The 20,111-nt window shown below is 33.4% G+C and overlaps 1 protein-coding gene across 5 annotated transcripts in view; it reads left to right on the top strand.

The window, feature by feature from the left end:
- Positions 1-18,369, top strand: part of SNX16 (sorting nexin 16) — a 40,438-nt gene extending 22,069 nt beyond the window's left edge. For all 5 annotated transcript variants that reach the window (XM_035011438.1, XM_035011441.1, XM_035011440.1 and 2 more), the window contains exons 5-8: positions 5,313-5,382; positions 15,743-15,879; positions 16,402-16,521; positions 17,451-18,369. In XM_035011438.1, coding sequence (XP_034867329.1) covers positions 5,313-5,382; positions 15,743-15,879; positions 16,402-16,521; positions 17,451-17,544 — 421 coding nt within the window. In that variant the 3' untranslated portion in view covers positions 17,545-18,369. The remainder of the gene's footprint in view (positions 1-5,312; positions 5,383-15,742; positions 15,880-16,401; positions 16,522-17,450) is intronic.
- Positions 18,370-20,111: the final 1,742 nt, after the last annotated feature.

Here is a 20,111-nt window from a genome sequence, read left to right as displayed (position 1 = left end):
AGTTAGCCAGATAAAGGTGGGAAGGATGGGCCAGGATAATAGCAGCAAGCATGAGTAAAGGTATGGAGGCATGAAATAGACATGAAGATGTACTATTTTTGAAGTGTCAGTTAGGAAAGACAGTTAAAACTGAAATGTAGGAACAGAAAGATCCTGGCTTTGTGCCCTCTTGTTAGAGGAGGCATAGATGGGTTTTAAGCTGGGTTTGACATAAAACGTTTGTTTTTTAAGTACCCTGGATTAGAAGGAATAAAACTGAACATAGGAACAAAAGTGGGCTAGTAATTAGGCAAGAGATAATCAAGGTCTAAACTGGTTCCCCACTGCTTCCATATTCCACCACAGGATTCTAAACATGAACCCTTCAGCCTCACACCCAACCAGTCCATCTCCATTGTGACCCTCACTGTCACCAGCCTTGATCCCTGAGTCCTTATTCTCCAGGTTGTGTTTAATGTCAATTTTTTGTTATTTTCTTTTAACTGTTAGAGAATACTGAAGAGAAATACTAACCGATACAACATTTCTGTCTGAAATCCTTGAGGAATATTTTCATGCAGTAGCCTTTTTGTGCTTAATCTGATTTTGATAGAATTGGCATCTAGTATTTTTAGTGCACTTTTTACTTAGTTCTTGATTGGCCTTTTAATGAATTATAGGCATTAGTTTTAAGGGTTTTTTTCTTTTAAAATATACATTTCAAGATGAAGAGTACATTTAACTATTACTGGTTTTTTAAAAAAAATTGAAATGTAAACAGATACATATCTATGAAAGAAAAAAAGTAGAATATAATAGTAAATAGAAGATGAAAGTTCCCCAGATGAAATAGTTTTTTAAGAAGTTCAAAAATATAGTAAAACTGAAAGAAAACTTTTTTAGAGAATCAGAGGAAGAAATAACGTTATAGGGCAAATTTGCTCGGATAAAAAAATGCTGAGGGATACCATCTGTGGTTTCCTTATCTTCAGGCAAGCTAAGTCAACAACTGATCTCAATTTTAAAATAGTTTTCCCAAACACACTAAAAAGCTACTCTGGGTAATAAAGGGAATAGATACAAAGTCTTTCTTTACCTTTTATTTCCAGATTGTTGGATTTTTCTCTTAGATAGGTTTCTCTTTTATCCTGTTTTTCTTACCTTTATTATCATAGCCAAATGGAAGCAAAAGTATTAACGACTGAATATGGAGGAGAGATTGGGGGCTATATTGAACCTTTCAGTGAACAAGGAGGAAAAAAAGACTTTCTTCTTAAAAATTGACTTCTAGGGGGTAACAGGGTGATGGGTATTAAGGAGGGCACAGGTTGTGATGTGCACTGGGTGTCATACGTAACTAAGGATCATTGAACACTGTATCAAAAACTGAGGTACTATACAGTAGCTAACTGAACATAATAAAATAAAATAAATAAAAACTTCAATTCTCTGGAAAAAAATTAACTTCTATTTAATTTATAGACCATTTAATAATAATAGACTCTGGTATTTATATTTTATTTGAATTCAGTTAATTTGTTTATAAATTATACATTGATAATATGTAGGAAATCAGTGAGCAGAACCATGGCACACATAAGCAGTCAAATATTTATCAAATCTAAATAAGGTTCTCTAGTCAGTGATTCTCACGCAGGGGTAAAGGTTTCCTTTTCTAGGGGGGAAAAGGTATCAGAATGTCTGTGAAAGGGTGCCTGGGTGGCTCAGTTGGTTAAGCGACTGCCTTCGGCTCAGGTCATGATCCCGGAGTCCTGGGATCGAGTCCCGCATCGGGCTCCTGGCTCGGTGGGGAGCCTGCTTCTCCCTCTGACCCTGTCCCCTCTCATGCTGTTTCTCTCTCTCTCTCTCTCTCAAATAAATAAATAAATAAAATCTTTAAAAAAAAAAAAAAAGAATGTCTGTGAAAGAAATTGTTTTCTCAAACATTACCATCTCCCAGAGATTCTTGTGTGTCCCTCTCCTATGGGAATAGTTTGAGCATAATGACTCTCTTCCTCTGCCACCTGAGTCCTGTTGAAACCGAGGAAATGTAGTAAAACCCTGAGAAAGTATTTTATAAATCAGAGTTGTATAGCCAGTTTTAAATTTCATTCTTATGTTACAGATTAAAGAAGGTGGGGCATGGAATATGACCTTGAGCTATATTGGAAAAAAACTTAGGGAATCCATTGGATTTTGTTTGAGTAGCACTCTAGTGAGCTATATAGATCATAAAGATTTTTCTCTTTTTACTGAAGTATTAATTGATATACAATATCCCATTAGTTTCAAGTGTACATCATAGTGATTCAGTATTTTTATACATTATAAAATGATTCCCACAGAAAGTCTAGTTACCATTGTCACTACAAAGTTATTGCAATGTTACTGACTATATTCCCTATGCTATATATTAGGTGAAGGGGATTAAGAGCTACAGACTTTCAGTTGTAAAATAAATAAGTCATGGGGAGGTAATATAGATCATAAAGATGTTTAGGGAAAGAGAATGAAATAGAAAAGCCACTCCAAAAAAGATATACAGCTGGGTACATTGTCAACATCACTGTGGATCTTGGGCTAAATTTCTACTATAAGTCAAAGGTATAAAAAGAGGTACATATATTCCCTTAACTACTTTGTCTCTCGTAGCAGCAGCATTTCAATAATTAGAGTAATTTGCAAACATAAAAATGTTCCTAAAGAATGAGGAAGTCTGGGTATAAAGCTATAAGAAAACAATGTCTCACATTGAGTTATCATACACTGAAAGTATTAAAAAGAAAAAAAGACCCTTCTGTAAACTTCTATGTACTTTCCTTATCAATCTTAAAGGCTGTTCTCAGGGTTTCATCTAGACTTTTGACCTCTCAGTCCCAAGATCAGTTTATTTCCTGTGATTCAATTTTTGCCTAATAGTTGGTTTTCTAATAATGGGAGGACAGAAGTATAATAGCTAAACCAAAAGAATGTGTGGTGGTCCTGTTCTTCTCTGTGCTCTTAGACCAATTGCAGTATTCTAGAGGCCTTGGTTAAAGGATACAGACAAGTTGAATGTTTTCTGAGGGAAGTGACCAGCAAGGGGAAAGGATCCAAATGAACCATAATATAACAGAAAAGAATTTAAAGGTGAAAAGGCACATATTTTTGCTCAGAAGACAGATTTAAGGTCTTGCTCTACCACTTGGACTTGTATGAATCATTTTAACTCTCTGAACTTTGGTATCATTTGTAAAATGGAAATATAATGTCTTCACCTCACATGATTATTGTGAAAATTAAATGAAATAGGATATATGAAAGCCCTGTGTGTGAAATGTACTTTAAATTAGAAATGATAACTTTGTGGGGTGATAGATATGTTAATTAACTTGATTGTAGTTCACATTTTACAATGTATACTTAAATCAAGTTGCACACCTTAAATATATACAATTTTTAATTGTCAGTTACACCTCAGTAAAACTGGGGGGAAAATGTTGGTTCCATGAGTGCAGAGACCATACAGGCTGTAAGTACACAATAAATTTTGTTACAGAATTTAAAAAAAAAAGAAAATATTAGTGTATTAGTATTGCTTTGGGGGAATATAAGGTTAGAGGAACTGTAACATTCTCAACGTGCTTTTAGGGTTATCATGTGAAAAAGGACTTAGATTTGCCCTGAATGGCTCAAAAGCAGAACTAAGATTCATGAGTAGAAGCTGCAGGGAGAAAAATTTCAGCTCACTAGAAGAAATAGTTCTCTAATTTTTAGTATTTTTCAAACATAAGATGGTTTATTCTAAGAGGTGGAACGTTCCCTATTCCTGGAGTTGTTTAGGTATACTCTTGGCTGAACACATGAAAAGGATAAAAAGCATACTATGGATCACATTTTTTAAAAAGCAGCTAGATCACATTTAAGATCCTTTCCATCTCTATTATTTCATGATTATGAATACTCAAGTTTTTTCTCAGTTTCCCTGAATCTGTGTCCTTTATTACCTGTATTGTCAAGATTTTATCGTCCACAGATTTACTCCTCTTTGTTCTGTCTTTGCGATCTTCTGGATTAATTTCTTAACACCACTCTCTATACTAATTCACATTATTTTTACTTTTGAAAGGCTTCAATGTATATTCCATCCATTTGTCTCTTCAGGACCATCCCCTGTCATCATCAACCCATCTGACTCAGTATGAACTCCAATGTACATCCCCTTTTCAGCATAGGTTGACATCTATACAGTATATCAAAATATCATATTTTTATCCTTTTATACCTAAAAATTTTAAGTCTCTATGTTTGTTCTGACATGTACACAGAGTTGCCTCTCAGTCCAAAATTGCTTTTAGAAAAGTGAGTATTTTTGTAACAAGGAAGTTAAGTTTTCTACTGTTTTAACCTATTTCTGATAATTGCCAAAGATAACAATACCATATTACAGTTGCTCCCTTGAACAACACAGGTTTGAACTGCATAGATCCTCTCATACACAGATTTTTTACAGCATAATACTATAAATGTATTTTCCTTATGATTTTCTAAATAACATTTTCCTTTCTCTAGCTTACTTTATTGTAAAAATGCAGTATATAATATACAATATATGGGTTAATTGACCATTTATGTTACGGAGAAGGCTTCCAGTCAACAGTAGGCTATTAGTAGTTAACTTTTGAAGAGTCAAAAGTTATATGCAGATTTTCAGCTACACAGGGGGTCAGCACCCCTAACCCCTGTGTGGTTGAAGGGTCAACTGTATTTCATTATTTTGAAATTTATGGTAATTCAGAAATGAGTTGTTCAGTATTTTTTTCTCTTAAACTCTTCAGGGAAAATATTTATGTAAATTACTGTAATAAACATGATTGCAAGAAAAATCTTTAACTTGTTTCAGAGTAAATACTTTTCAGTTACTTTAGAAGCATCTCCTGACAATGAAACAAAGTATAAATTAGAAATGGTATTTCTTCATAACAAGATAATGACATTTTTAGATTAGTTTAAATTAATAATTTTGGAAGTAATACTGTTTCTATTCATCATTTAGGTTGGTTTCCTATACCATTATTCTGACTTACATTTTATCTCCTGCAGTATGAATTTACAGTCTCTATGTTCATAAGATCTTAGAAAATAGCTTAAAATCTTTGTATCTTCCATAGATTTTATATTTGTATTTGGTTGGTTGTGTGAAAACACATAAACCAACTTTCTGCTTTTGGTATATCCCCAAAACCAATTTGCTTAAAACACTGTATATCTTCAAAGTAACTTTCGCTTTCTGTCTTTTGTAAACTTATTTGTACCCCAGCTTTTTTTTTTTTTTTTTTTTCCCCTTTGAAAAGCCTTGCAGTGAGAGAATTTCTTTGTCTGGATGATCCACCAGGCCCATTTGATAGCCTAGAAGAAAGCAGGGTAAGTGCTGTATTATATATCACATGGAAAGGGGAACAAATAACACAGTACAATAACTACATTGTTTCTTGAATGGGATAGCAAACAGCAAAATATTATAATTTCACATCATCATAGTTTTACACAGAAAGCTTTCAATGTTTCAGTCAAAGGTGTCTTTCATTGAAATACATGAACCTAGTTCAGTGAAAAAAATGAAAGTTCATACATGTCATGCCATCAATGAAGCTCTAAAATTAAATCTTGCATTTCTTTTCCTCCTTATTTTTACTATTTGAAAAAAATCATACAGAAATTTATTTTACTACATTTAAAAATGCTGTTTGTATGCTGAGTTTTCTTCCATCTAAATATCAAAGTAAAGAACCTACAATTAAAATCAATTAAAATGTACCTTCAGAAGTAGAAGTTATTGTCTTGTTATCAATTCAACTCAAGCTTGATGCTCCTCAAATTACGCTAATTGATGTGTTAGAGTGGCCTATTTCTCGAAGCAATTGGCTAGATTCACAAAACAGATTTGGTAATAATAGATTAGGTAGGATTTTATGCAAGTTTTTTTCCCCTAATGTTCAATGGCATTTAAATGGAACAGATTTAATTGGTAGATTTGTAATGTTTTCAGTTAAACTGAATCTGTTCTTTCTATTAGAGTGAATGCCATAGCTTTTTGGAAATAGCTTTATTGAAGTAAAAATTTCATCCATAAAGTTACCTATTTGCTATTCCATTGTAAATGTATAATTTAATAATTTTTAGTAAATTTATAGAACTATGCCACCATCACCATAATTCAGTTTTAGAAATTCCCTTGAAAAAAATTCCTACAAGCCATTTCACAATCAGTCCAACACTCCCAGCTCCAGACAACTACTGATCTGCTTTCAGTTTCTACAAATTTGCCTTTTCTGTACATTTTATGTAAATAGAGTCGTGTGTGTGTGTGTGTGGTCAGTATTCAATATACATAATATTTTACAAATGCAGTATGCATAACATATACAGTATATAATCTTTACATCTACATTCTTTCACGTAGCATCATGTTTTTGAGGGTCAACCATGATATAGCTTCTATGAATATATAGAATATATAGCAATATTTTTTGTTGCTGCATGGTTTTTCATTGTATGCATATACCACATTTTGTTTATCTAGTCACCAGTTGGACATTTGAATAGTCTCCACTTTTGTGCTATTTTGAATAATGCTGCTGTGAACAATCTCATAGAGGCTTTGTGTTGACATTTGTCTTCATTTCTCTTGGACTGATCCCTAGAAATGGAACATTTGCTTATATGGCAAATTATGTTTAACTTTTTAAAGAAACTTACAAACTGTTTTTGAAGTAGCTCTACCGTTTTACATTCCCACCACTAGTATTTGAGAGTTCCAGTTTATCCATGTCCTCATAAGTGTGATTTATCTGTCTTTGGAGTGTAGTCATTCTTATGGGTGTGTAGTGGTATTGTACTATAGTTTTAATTTGCATTTCCCTAATTTTTTATGTTGGTCACCTTTTTTAAATTTGTTGTTCACTTTTTCATGTGCCTTTTAGCCAATTATATGTTTGATGAATTGTCTAAGTCTTTTGCCCCCCCCCTTTTTTTTGTTTGGCTGTTTTATTGAGTTGTAAAACTTCTTTATTTTGAATAGAAGCCCTTTATCAAAGATATCTGATTTGCAAATATTTTCTCCTGATCTGTATGTGTCTTTTCATCTTCTTAATGATGTCTTTTAAAGTACTAATGTTTTTAATTTTAATGAAGTTCATTTTATCACTTTTTTTATGGCTTATGGTGTTGTATCATTAAGAACTCTTTACCCAGGGGCGTCTGGCTATCTCAGTCGGTAGAGCATCCAACTCTTGATCTCGGGCTCATGAGTTCAAGTTCCATGTTGGCCGTGGAACCTACTTTAAAAAAAAAAAAAAAAAACTCTTTACCTAACACAGGGTCACAAAAGTTTTCTGCTTCATTTTTTTTCTAGAAGTTTTATAGTTTCAGCTCTTATATTAAGTCTGTAATCTATCCTGACCTGACAGATATTTATAAGGTATGAGGTAAGTGTCTTAAGCTCCCATAGATACCTAATTGTGCCAATACCCTTTATTGTGTTGGCACCTTTATCAAAAATCAAATAAACGAAGGAATGGGTTTGTTTCTGGACTCTTAATTCTCTTTCAGTGATCTAGTTACCTATCCTTATGCCAATACCACACAGTCTTGTTTATTATAGCTTTCTTATAGTTACTCTTTACATAGTGTATCTTCCCCCCCCCCCCCCTTTTTTTTTTTTTTTTGCTTTCAATTTGTGTCTTTCAATCTAAGGTCTGTCTCTTGGATATAGCATATAGTTGGGTCTTGGTCTTTTGTTCAGTCTGACATCTTTACATCTGCCATTTTGCAATTTATTTCTACCTGTCTCATCTGTTTTGGTCCTCTTACTCCTTTACTGACTACTATTGTGTGAAATAAATATTTTTTGTATGCCAGTTTGATTCCTCTATAGAAATTTTTACTTTTTTAGTTTTTAATGGTTGCTCTAGGTATTACATTATGCATCTTAACAGTCTACTTCAGAGTAATGCTTAATTCCAGGGAATTATAAACTTAGCTCCAGTACATCTTTTTCGTCCCCCATCCTTGGTGTTGCTATAATTACATATTTTTTTTTAAGTAAGCTCTAGGCCTAGCATGGTCCTGAGATGAAGAGTCACATGCTCCACTGACTGAGCCAGCCAGACACCCCTATTATTTATTACATATTTTAAATCTATGTCATAAACCCAGTAATACAGTATAATAATTATTTCTTTACAGTCTTTTTTCTTATAAAGAAATTAAGAGAAGAAATGAGAAAAATACATTATAAACTCTTTTATATTTATCCATATATTTACTATTTCCAGCCCTCTTCATTCCTTGCTGTGGATTGATATTATCATCTGGTATCACATTCTTTCAGCTTCAAGGCCTTCCTTCCATTAGTATTTTTTGTAAGGCAGGTCTGATGGCAACAAATTCTCAGTATTTGTTTACTGGGAATGTTCATTTATGAAGGATAGTTATTGATAGTTTTTTTTCTTTCACTACTTTGTGTCATTCCTCTGTCTTCTGGCTTCTATTGTTTCTGATGAAAAGTCAGCCCTTAATTATATTGCTTCCATGGACATGATGAGCCATTCTGCCCTTGCTACTTTCAAGATTTTTTTCTTTGACTTTCAGCAGTTTGATTATGATATATCAAGGTGTTTATCAAAATTTGGCTTCATTGAGCTTCTTGGATTTCACAGATTAATGCTCTACATCAGACTTAGGAAGTTGTTGGCCATTATTTCTTCAAATAATTTTTCAGTCCTTTTCTCTTGCCCTTCTCCTTCTGGGATTCCCATTACCCATATGTTTGTATACTTCACATTGTACTACGTGTTTCTGAAGTGCTGTTCATTTTCTTTTCAATCATTTTTCCTCTGTTCTTCAGACTGAATAATTTCTATTGATCTATGTTCAAGTTCACTGACTCATTTTTCTGTCATTTCAGATCTGCTGTTCAGCCCCTCATGTTAATTTTTCACTTCAGCTATTGTGCTTTTCAATTTCAGAATTTCTGTTTGCTTTTATTATTATAATTATTCTATTTCTTTATTGAGTCCATACTGTGTTAATTAATTACTGTAGCTTTATAATTTTTGAATCTGGCAAGACAAGGTTTCCCTTCCTTGTTCGTCTTCAAAATTGACTGTTTGTTTTTCCATGTGAATTTTAGAATCAACTTGTGAGTTTCATGAAAGATCCTGGTGGCATTTTGTTTGGAATATTTATTGATTAATTTTGAAGAGGAGAGTCATTATAGAATTGAATCTTACTATCAATAAGGTCTTTGCTTTATTTAGGTCTTTTTAAAAAGTCTTCAATAAAGGTTAAATTTTTTCCTAAAACTTTTAGGGAAACCTGTAGGATTTATTATTTTAGGGTTTTTTAATCATAATTGGTATTTTTATTATATCTTTTTCTTTTAAGATTTTATTATTTATTTGACCGAGAGAGAGAGAGAACAAATAGGGGGAGTGGCAGGCAGAGAGAGAAACAGGCTCCCCGCTGATCAGGGAGCCCGATAGAGGGCTCAATCCCAGGACTCTGAGATCATGACCTGAGCCAAAGGCAGACACTCAATGACTGAGCCACCCAGGCGCCCCTATTATATTTTAATTTATTATCGTTACATTATTGTTTTATATATAGTTTATATGTTACATCTTCAGTGAAAACTCTCATTAGTTTGTAGATCCTTTTAGGTTTTCTATATATATAATCATATCCCTTGAAATACTAACAATTGTGGTTTTTCCTTTTTAATCGTTAATACTTTTCATTCCATTTTCATATTTTTTTGTGCTACCTGGGATCTTTAGAGTTAAATAAAAGCAGTTATGGCAAACATCCTTTTCCTCTGTTCTGACTTTAAAGGAAATGATTCTGTTTTTCACCATTGGATATGGTGTTTCCTACAAGCAGCTGGAAGTTGTGGGTTGTGTTTGTTTATATCTTTTTTTTAGGTTAAGGAAGTTCTATTCCTACTTTGCTAAAGGTTGTGGTATGTGTATGTTATTAATACTTTTGCTTCTGTCTATAAAGATGATCATATGGGGTTTTTTTAATATGATATGTGGTAAATTACACTGATAGATTCTCAAATGATAAAACATTCACCTCTGGGATTAACTCATTAATTCAGCATTTTTTTTTAATGGCTGGATTTGGATTGTAATGATTTTATTTAGAATTTTTGCAATATAATTTTCCTCTCTGTTATTGTCATTGGATCTGGCATCAGGATTATACCAGTCTTACAAGTTGAGAAATAGTCTCTTTTTCTTTTCTCCAGAACCATTTGAATAAGATCAGTATTGTTCGTTCCTTGAGTATTCATTAGAACTCACCTGTAAAACAACCTGAGTCTGATATTTTCTTTAGTTTGTTCAGTAGTTTTATGGGTAGATTTTTAACAACTGATTAAGTTTCTTTAATGAATAGAGTTTATTCAGATTGTTTCTTTAGTGCTCAATTTTTATGTATTTTTTTTTTTTAGAAAATTGGCCAATTTGTACAGATTTTAAAATACATTGATATAAGGCTGTTTTCTCATGATTTTTAAAAATCTCTTAACATATCTTTAATTACCAAAAGTAGTATATTGAATTCACTCATAATGGTTGGTTGTTAATTCTTTTTTTTTTTTTTTTTGGGGAATTCTGTAGTTGAAATATCCTTAGGGAATCATTCCTTTTATTATTAGGTAGTGACTCTTTTTGTGCCTCAAGTTTTCCACTTGAAATGCATTGCTCTGAGATTAATAAAACTATGCCTTTTGTGGGGGAGAAAGCAGATTTGCCTGTTGCCTGAGAAATATTTTTCTATCTTTATATTTAAAGTGTGTTTCTTGGGGCGCCTGGGTGGCTCAGATGGTTGGGCATCTGCCTTCAGCTCGGGTCATGATCTCTAGGTTCTGGGATCAAGTCCCACGTCAAGCCCAGCATCGAGCTCCCAGCTCACTGGGGAGTCTACTTCTCCCTCTCCCTTTGCTTCTACCCCCTGCTCATGCTCTTTCTTTCTCTGTATCTCTGTGTCTCAAATGAATAAATAAAATCGTTTAAAATAATAATAAAATGTGTTTCTTGGGGAGCCTGGGTGGCTCAGTCGGTTGAGTCTGCCTTTGGCTCAGGTCATGATCTCAGGGTGCTGGGATCGAGCCCCAGGGTGGGCTCCCTGCTCAGTGGGGAGTCTGCTTCTCCCTCTGTGCTCTCCCTCTCTCTCTCTCTCTCTCTCTCTCAAATAAATAAATAATCTTAAAAAAAAAAAAAGAAAGTGTGTTTCTTGTCAGCATCATAGAAGGAGATTTTTGGTTTTTGATACAAACAGAAAAATCTGTTTTTTAACTGGTGAGTTTATTGTGATGTGTCCAGTAATTACCAATATGTGTGTGTTTATTTCTGCCATTTTATTTTGTATCTTTTATTTACCTTGCTTTTTCTCCTTTCCTTCCTTTTATATACTTAATGAGTTTCCTTTCTTCCCTTTTTCCCTCTACTCTTGGCTTCTAAGCTCTGTATTCATGGTCTTTTATTTAATGGCCATATATTGTTCTCATCAAATAATTTAGAACCAAGTTGTTTACAGCCTCCCCAAAGTGAGCCATTGCTTTCTTTAATTACCTGCACACTTGTCACTTCCTTTCGTCCACCATTCCTAGTTTTTCATCTCACTCTTCCCATTGGGGCTCAGTTAACTGCTCTTAAAGTACATCGTTTAATAGTTGTTTCAGTGAATGTGTGTTGGTAATGTTTAGGTCTTTAATGTCTGAAATTTTTTAATCTTGCTCTCATTCTTGAAGTATGATTTAACTGGGTCTAGAATTCCACCTGGATAGTCCTTCTTCTCAGTGCTTTGAGGTCTTTCCCGCTGCCTTTGCTGTAGACCCTTGCTGTGAAACATCTATTCTCAGTTCAGTGTTGTCCCCTTCTAGTAAACTGTTTTTGCTTCCTAGTATTTTAGAGACCTTCTCTTTGATTTTACCATGTGCAGTTTTACTATTTTGTGTGTGGGTGGTGTTTATTTTTGTCTTCGTTGGGATGCATTATTCTTCCCAAATCTGAAAATGCTAGCATTTAATCAGTTCTGAAAATTTTCTGCTGTTTTCTCACTGAGTATTACTTCTCCTCATTCTCTCCGTTCTCTATTTTAGGAACTCAATTTATAAATATTATGTGTTAAGTTATTTTCCTTTTCCATCTGTCTTAACCTTTCTTTCATGTTATCTGTCTCCATCTCCCTATGTTTTATTCTTCAATGAATAAATTATGTAATTTTCTTAGTCCTAGCTTCCAGTTCACTCTGTTGTCTTCAGATAAGATTATTCTACTATTTGGTACTTCCATTAAGATCTTAATAATATTGGGACACCTGGGTGGCTCAGTTGGTTAAGCATCTGCCTTCAGCTCAGGTCATGATCTCAGGGTCCTGGGACCGAGCCCTGCATCGGTCTCCCTGCTTAGCTGGGAGCCTGCTTCTCCCTCTCCATCTCCCTGACATTCCCCCTGCTTGTGCTCTCTCCCTTTCTCTGTCAGATAAGTAAGTAAAATCTTTAAAAAAAAAAAAAGGGGGGGGGAATCTTAATAATATTGACTATACTTTTCATGTCTTGACATTCTCTTGTTTTATCTCAGATATACTTGATATTTTTTAATAGTGGCTTTAAAAATATACACGTCATTATACATGTTCATATTTTATAATCTTTTTCTAGTAATATGCTATTTGAAGTTTATGGAAATCTAATCCTTCTTTTCAGTGGATGATATCCTAATGTGTTTTGTAATTTTGAATTATAAATTTACTTTGATTATAACTTTGTCTCCAGGAACACTGAACAGCCAAAGTTGAGGGTACATCCTTCCATAGAAGTTTGTTTGCTTCTGCAGAGATACCTTTAGTATCATTGATCCTGGACCATTTTTTATACTATTTTCTAAGCTTGGGTATTTCTGACTAATTGTGATAGTATGAACTCAGTCCAAAATCCACATGAGGCATTAGCCCATGGTTATAGATTCTTCAGGGAAGACTTTACCTCTCCCATGTAGAGGCCAAGATGAGACAAACATTCTTCCTTGATGTATTCCTGTGTTGATGAGTGACTTTTATTAATGGCTTAGCTCTTTAGAGTCCTTACTTTATTCCTGAGTATCTCATTTTTCTTGTCACTAGCCTTTAAAATGTGCCTGACTCATCTCTTGTTCCCTCTTGGTGTTTAAAGTTCAAAGTTACCAAAAAGAAAACTCTCATCACTCCTCCTTCGCCCACTACCCAAAGCTATGTCAGTACACATGCTGGTGGCACTTGTTTTCATTTCTCTTTGTTTTTGTTCCCTGAGACTTACCTCTATTTCTTGCCCACATAGCTGTTTTAAAAGTTGGGTTTTTTAGCTAGGTATCTTATAGCCAGAGGCCTTAGTTTGGTCATCCGTACTGTTACCAATGGAAGTTATGTGTGGTTCATTTATTTTGTTTTTCTCTGTGTTCCTAGGTTCTATTTGCATGATAGTTGAACACTGTTCAGTTTTTTCATAATGTGAATATACCCAGATTTTTAAATTTGGAAATGTTTGTAAGGTTCATCTTAGGTCATTAGATAAAAAGCAAGCTGCAGAATGATATGTATTATATACTTCCATCTATATAAAGACAAATATTTGAGAAACTGAAAGTAATTCAGTTGGGTGGAACATGGGGTTATGCAGAGGACCAGAGGAAAGGAAAGGTAAATACAGCAAGCTATGAAGTTGGGGTAAAAGGCATCTGCCACATCATAAGGTACTTCCTTTGCCAAGGTAAGATATTTGGCCTTATTATTTAGGCAGTATTAAATCATAGGTAACATGATCAGATCTATTTGTAAGAAAGCCAACTTAGATTGCCAAAGTAAACATAGGTAAGCCAATTAGTTTACGGGTGGTGTAGTTTGGTTAAGAACTGAAGACTGTAGAAATGAGAACAAATGACAAAAACACAAGAGGTATTGATGAGGCAGTAGGGGATGAGGGGAAGGGAAAGGTGGAAAGTCTTGGTTATCCTTGGGCAATAGAAATTAGGGAAATGGGCTGATCTAAGATGCCTGCTTGGTGGTGGCTTTGATGATGAGGTAGTAGAATAGAAATTCCCTCGCGGACACTATTTGACTTGCCATTGGTACATCTAATTGAAGAGGAACAGTAGATATACGAATGATGTCTATGTACTCAGGAAAGGTTGAGGGCTGGAGATTAACAACAACAACAACAAACACATTGGAAGATGATCGCATATAGTAGAGGTGAGAGCTGAAGTGTTAACAGTAAGTGCAATTGCCCAGGGATGACATATAGAGCAAGAGAATATATAACCAAGGGCAAAACTTTGATGAATGCCCACATGCAAAGAACAAATAGACATCTAAAAAGTAACTGTCAAAGTTAAGAAGTGAACCAGGAAGTTTTATGGAGGCCAATGAGAAAGGATTCCATTATTATTTTTTTTTTTAAATTAAGTCAATAGTGACAGTGAAGTCAAGAAAAACAATACTTTGGATTTGACAACTAGAAGGTCATTGTTAGCCTTTGCCTGGGCATAGTTAGTAGAGAAAAAGAGAGCAAAACTCCTAATTTAATGATTTTAGAAGTAAATGGGAGGCTAAATTTGGGTGATAAAAACCTTTTGTGATAATTTTTTTTATTTTGAAAGGAAGGAGATGAGTTAGCTAGAGAGACTCAAGATCAAGAGGGAGGTGAAGATGTTTTATTTTTTTTTTATGGAGAAATTTTTAGGATTTACTTAACCAACTTCAGTCATGTTTATTCAGTAAATTTAGGGTCCAGAGGAGGGGGAAAGGTTGAAAATTTAAGAGAAAGTGTATGTGATTGAGCACGCTTCCAGAGGAGAAAGAGTAGATAAGATAACTTGAAGAGTCACATGTTCTTGAGAAAAAGAACAGGATGTGAAGGTAGATGAGATTCAGGGAGTCAGTGATTTTTTTTTTTTTTTCTGGTATAGGAATCAAGATCATCTGCTGGTTTTGGAATTAGCAATAGTAACACATTGTAGGGAACTTGCCAGGGGTGAAGGTTTAAAATAGTCACAGAAATGACAGGACAGGGAGTGATAGATGACTAGGAATAATTAAAAGAATTGATCAGTAACACTGAAAGCCTCATCAAAATAAGTGAACCACATTTTTTCATGACACCATTTTTTATGGTAATACGATTTTGTTTGTTTTAATCTTTATGTCAGCAGTATTTAGTATTCTGGGCATGAAGGATAGAATGTCAATTTTGAATGACTATGGGAATAGCAGAAGCAAGAGGAAAGCAATGTGGAAAAAAACCCCAACATTGTTTAGGTGCTATGGAGGAGGTGGTTACAATAGTATCACTGCTAAGCTAATACAAATGAATAGCCACAGTTTTTCAAAAAAGTATATTCATCTAGGACTGGGCAAAAATAAATGAAGAATAAAAACTTAAAACTTGGTCATTTTCCCCCCAATTCTACACTAGAGCGTTATCACATACTCATTTCAAGCACCGTGGTTTACTGATTAACAATTCTCAAGAAAGGGGACTTGTAGTTAGAAGTCCCCTTGGTAGGTGTGGGGACTGAGTATCAAGATAGCAGAGACCAAAAAAGATGAGGGAAGAGAACAAATTGTTGGGGCTGCATACATATTATTTTGATTATGTTCTTTAACTCTTCAAATAAATGCTCTTGAGGGCGATACTGCATAAGTAATTAATTTTTTTTGCATTTTTTGGTTTTTTTTTAAGGCTTTCTGTGAAACCTTAGAAGAGACAAACTACCGTTTTCAAAAAGAACTACTTGAAAAACAGAAAGAGGTGGAATCACTGAAGAAACTGCTGAATGAAAAGCAACTTCATATAGAAACTCTAGAGAGCAGAATCAGGTGTATTGTGATACTTGCATTTTTAGACTTACTCATTAAACTTTTAATACTCTGGGCTAAATGCCCTTTGCATTTTAATACGATTTAGGAAATTTCCAATTCCAAAAGTCTTAGACTCTTGGTGTACCTTTTTTGTAGATTGGGAAAATTGCGTTTTGATCATTTATTTAGAAGGTTGAACATTTGAAGGATAGGAAACATCAGAAATATAAGCCTCTAGCTGTTCAAGATAAACATTATTCATTTTAACCCGTTTAAATGGTATCTTTGTTTCTAGGCATTTCTGCCAACTTTTCACATATGAAAGTTGTAGTTTACGTTCTTGTCAGCATATATTGAATTGATATTAAAACCATTTTACATTAATCATAAGTACTAATTTCTCTGTTGACTCCCAGAGTCAGCAATCTATTAGCCATATTAAGAATAGCTAAAGACTACTAAAGTTACATGTATTCACAAAAATAAACCAATACATACTTTATTTGTAGAAAATAACTTGTTGCTCTAATTTGCTTTTAGAACATTGTCTTCAGAACCTGAAGAATCACTGCACATGTCAGAAACAGAAGGTGGACACATCCCAAAGGTGGAGTCCTCCACACTTGAGGTTGATCAAGATGTTTTGCATGAAGAATCTAGGTAAATAATATTTGGTTTATTATAGCCTAATCATCTGAATAATTAGAGGGAAATAGTCAATAATACTCTAGAGAGTATTTTTTTGTGTGAACTCAGTGTTATTCTATCGTGAATCTGCTGAGCAAATAAAGAAAGACTAGATATTGTAGGCTCTCCTTAAAAATGAGTCTTTGTCATCTAGGCTGTAAACATTATTACTTACTTTGAAGATATGTCTAAATTAACCATTCAGTTAATTCCTTAATTTTGTAAAGCTTGACAAATTAATCTCCCTCATTCTTTTTCCATTCAAAAAGTGGGATAGTGTAATAGCAACAAGCCTGCCTACCTAACAGGAATGATGAAAAGATAGTATATTTGAAAGCACATAGGATATTTATTACTTATAAATCCAAAGTCATTATTAATACTTTAGTGGTAGCAGCTAAGCTATAATTATGAGAACAGATTTATGTTGGTGAAGGTCATTATAAACTGGATTTTTAGTGATAAATGGTAGTTGGGAGAGCTGAAAGAGTTAAAAATATATTCAAAGGTGTTGTCTGGTAATGACAACTTAAAAATATAAAACTTCTTGGAGCGCCTGGGTGGCTCAGTCGGTTAAGCGGCTGCTTTTGGCTCGGGTCATGATCCTGGGGTCCTGGGATCAAGCTCCGTGTTGGGCTCCCTTCTCAGTGGGGAGCCTGCTTCTCCCTCTCCCACTCCCCCTACTTGTAGTCTCTCTCTCTCTGTGTCAAATAAATAAATAAAATCATTAAAAATATCTATATAAAATTTCTGATCAAATATTTAAATATTCTTTTCCATTAAATATTTTCCCATTAATATTTAAATAATCTCTACATTAGATTAAAAAATTTTAAAGGTAATAGCGAAGTGAAATAGCATGTATCTTATCTCTTCATTGACATCTTTCTCTTTTCTTGCAGAACTGATGATAAGCCATGCTTAAGTTGTAGTGAACCTGAAAATTCTGTATCGGACATAGAAGTTGCAGAAGTGGCGTACAATGCAGAAGACTAATACATGACGAGCAGTTCCTTCCATGTATATGTTTCAGCAAATTTAGAATAGAGTGGCAAATATTTAAAAAGAAAAAAGACTGAAGCATTTACAGAAAACAGAAAGATTGCACATGTATTAAAGTTTACATAAAGAAAAGTTTTTTTAAGTTATTGGGATAGAAATGTATTCACTGCTGCTTTAAATTGTCTTTTATCCAACCTTTGTATTTAATACACTAAAAAAAAAATCTAGTTAGAGTTCTGTTATCAAGACTCAATTCTTAAATGATGTGCATAAGTTATTTTGGTATTTTGCCAATATATTGCTCCAAATGAATATGTGTGTAAGCACTCTTGTGTGTGGTGTGCGTGTTTGTGTTTGTGTTTAAAATGCCAATTTTATCAGTTAAATGGACATTAAATGCATGTTACTATCTGGTTGATATATACTTCTTTGTATCTCTGACATAATATATTTTCATTAGTGGTTTAAATCAGTGGTAAAGATGAATTAAGTTTTAAATATTGACACGTTTACCATTTGTAAATAAAAATTGCCTGTTTGCAATGTTATTGCTATTTAAAAAAAAAAGAAAACTTTATAATACCAAAGGAAAACTATTTCAGAGAGCTATAGTAACATATAATAATGTAGCTAAAGTGATAAAATAGCCTTGATTTTAAAAGCTGATTCATTATCAGAATGCTATAGTAAGTGTCTAGTTTATTATAATATGTTGTACTTGTTTATTTTCCACATATCTTTATCTCAGATGTCTACCTGTAGAAGCAGTGAGTTGTCCTCTTTCGGAATACTACCTCTTTTTGCTAATCAAGGTATACTCTTTTGAAAATAAAGATTCTAAGCAAATAGGGAGTTATACAAAAAAATACAAAATAAAAAGCCATATATACTATAAAGTTCCTTAACTACATTGACTCCTGGGATTGCATTTTTATTTCTGTATATGTGAATATGTTGCTATAATGTATTAAGGCTGATTTTCCTTTTAATATATTTAGCCAAGTGATGCACTTTATGATAATTAAACTCCTTTGTGCCAAGTTTAATTGGTGAATTTCTTTAGTAAGTGGAGTTAAGAAAAAGAATTATGTGTGCCTTCACTATTTCACTTTTATACCAGTCTGCTAGGGTCTGTGAGTCAGCTTTATGAAAAGGTGTTTATTTCAGATTTGCTTATACTTGTTGAAAGTGCCTTGTTTCGTTTTTACTATATGAAGTTACTCATTTATTTTCTATTTCCACTGCTTTGCATATTGCTGTTAATAAGTGTTGTAATCCTGCTAGCATTTTGAAGTCCCGGTTGGTATATTGAACTGCATGTGCTTTCTAAAAGCTGAGGGAAACTTACTGGGAAAATAGAATAACAATCTCCAGTTTTGTTTTCTTCACTATCTAAAAGTTTATCAGTATCTTGATGTACATATTAAAATGTAGTTGTTAAAATTCTATTTATGTAGATTAAGAGATCAAGTGGCTGTTGTCAACTTTTGATCTAAAAAGGCAACTGCTCCTTACCAAAGTACCAAAAATTTTAAAAGCCTTTGTCAAAATGCACATGTTCTCAGAGTATTTTCCACAAAGTATACTAGAAGTGTGTTTACTATCCTGGGAGATAAGAAGAATATAATAAACTGTTCTCTTTGTTCATTTCAAAATATTCTAGGCTTAAAAAGGCTTACAAAGAACAATCATTTAAATTAATATAATTTTTAGTCTAATGACAAGATGATATTTGCTAAATTCCAGATATTATAGTGCTACGTACATGTCTGTTTTAAAGTGAACCATACACTTTCAAAATCTGGCCTTTCAGAAGATTGTATGTAAAGTTTTGGATGGGTGAAGAAAACTTCTTGTTAATTAAATAAACCACTATTTATATTTAGAGTTTACTTTTTTTACTTTTATGATGCATTTTATTCCCAGTACTATATTCATTTAATAAATTATTTTTTCAGTGTAGCAGTAGCTGTGTTGTTTAGATCTTGAATATCATTTTTCCCTTCAATTTCATGTTCTCTCTATCCCTTGTAATTATTGTAAATTTAATTGTACTTAACTGCTGCATTTCACAGATGTGGAATGACTTTATGATTTTTTTTTTTTAGGTTTACATTTTGTATTACTGATCATTTTAAATCTTTGTGAATAGGTGCAGTGCACTTCAAATGTAACCAAAATTAATAAAAAAAATTGGACATAATTCAAACAGGAAACACTTTTGTGAATAATGTTTTAACTTAACCTTTTAAAAATTAAGTTCATGTGTAGGTACTAAAACCATAAACCAGCATTTTAAAATGTGCTTTATTTGTCTACCATTCTGAGAGTAGACATTTAAAGCACATTTATTTAGAAAACCTTGTTCCTCAGAAAAATAGTCTATGTAGTCTACTTCAACTATTTGTGATATTAGAAGGGAACAGTGGTCTTAGGTCTAAAAATAATTTGTGTAGTTTTGAAATGGGTTTTCTTACAGGAATAGAGGAGTTTGAGGATTATGTTAAAAACAAGTCTGTATTCTCAACCGTAAAGAGAGAAATCTAAATTGTATCCTCTGG

This window comes from Mirounga leonina, unplaced genomic scaffold (assembly GCF_011800145.1).
Source record: "Mirounga leonina isolate KUSES-001 unplaced genomic scaffold, KU_Mleo_1.0 Mir_165, whole genome shotgun sequence".
Taxonomy (NCBI): Eukaryota; Metazoa; Chordata; class Mammalia; order Carnivora; family Phocidae; genus Mirounga; species Mirounga leonina.
Note: the sequence above shows the minus strand (reverse complement) of the source record. Positions and strands in the feature narration are given on the sequence as shown.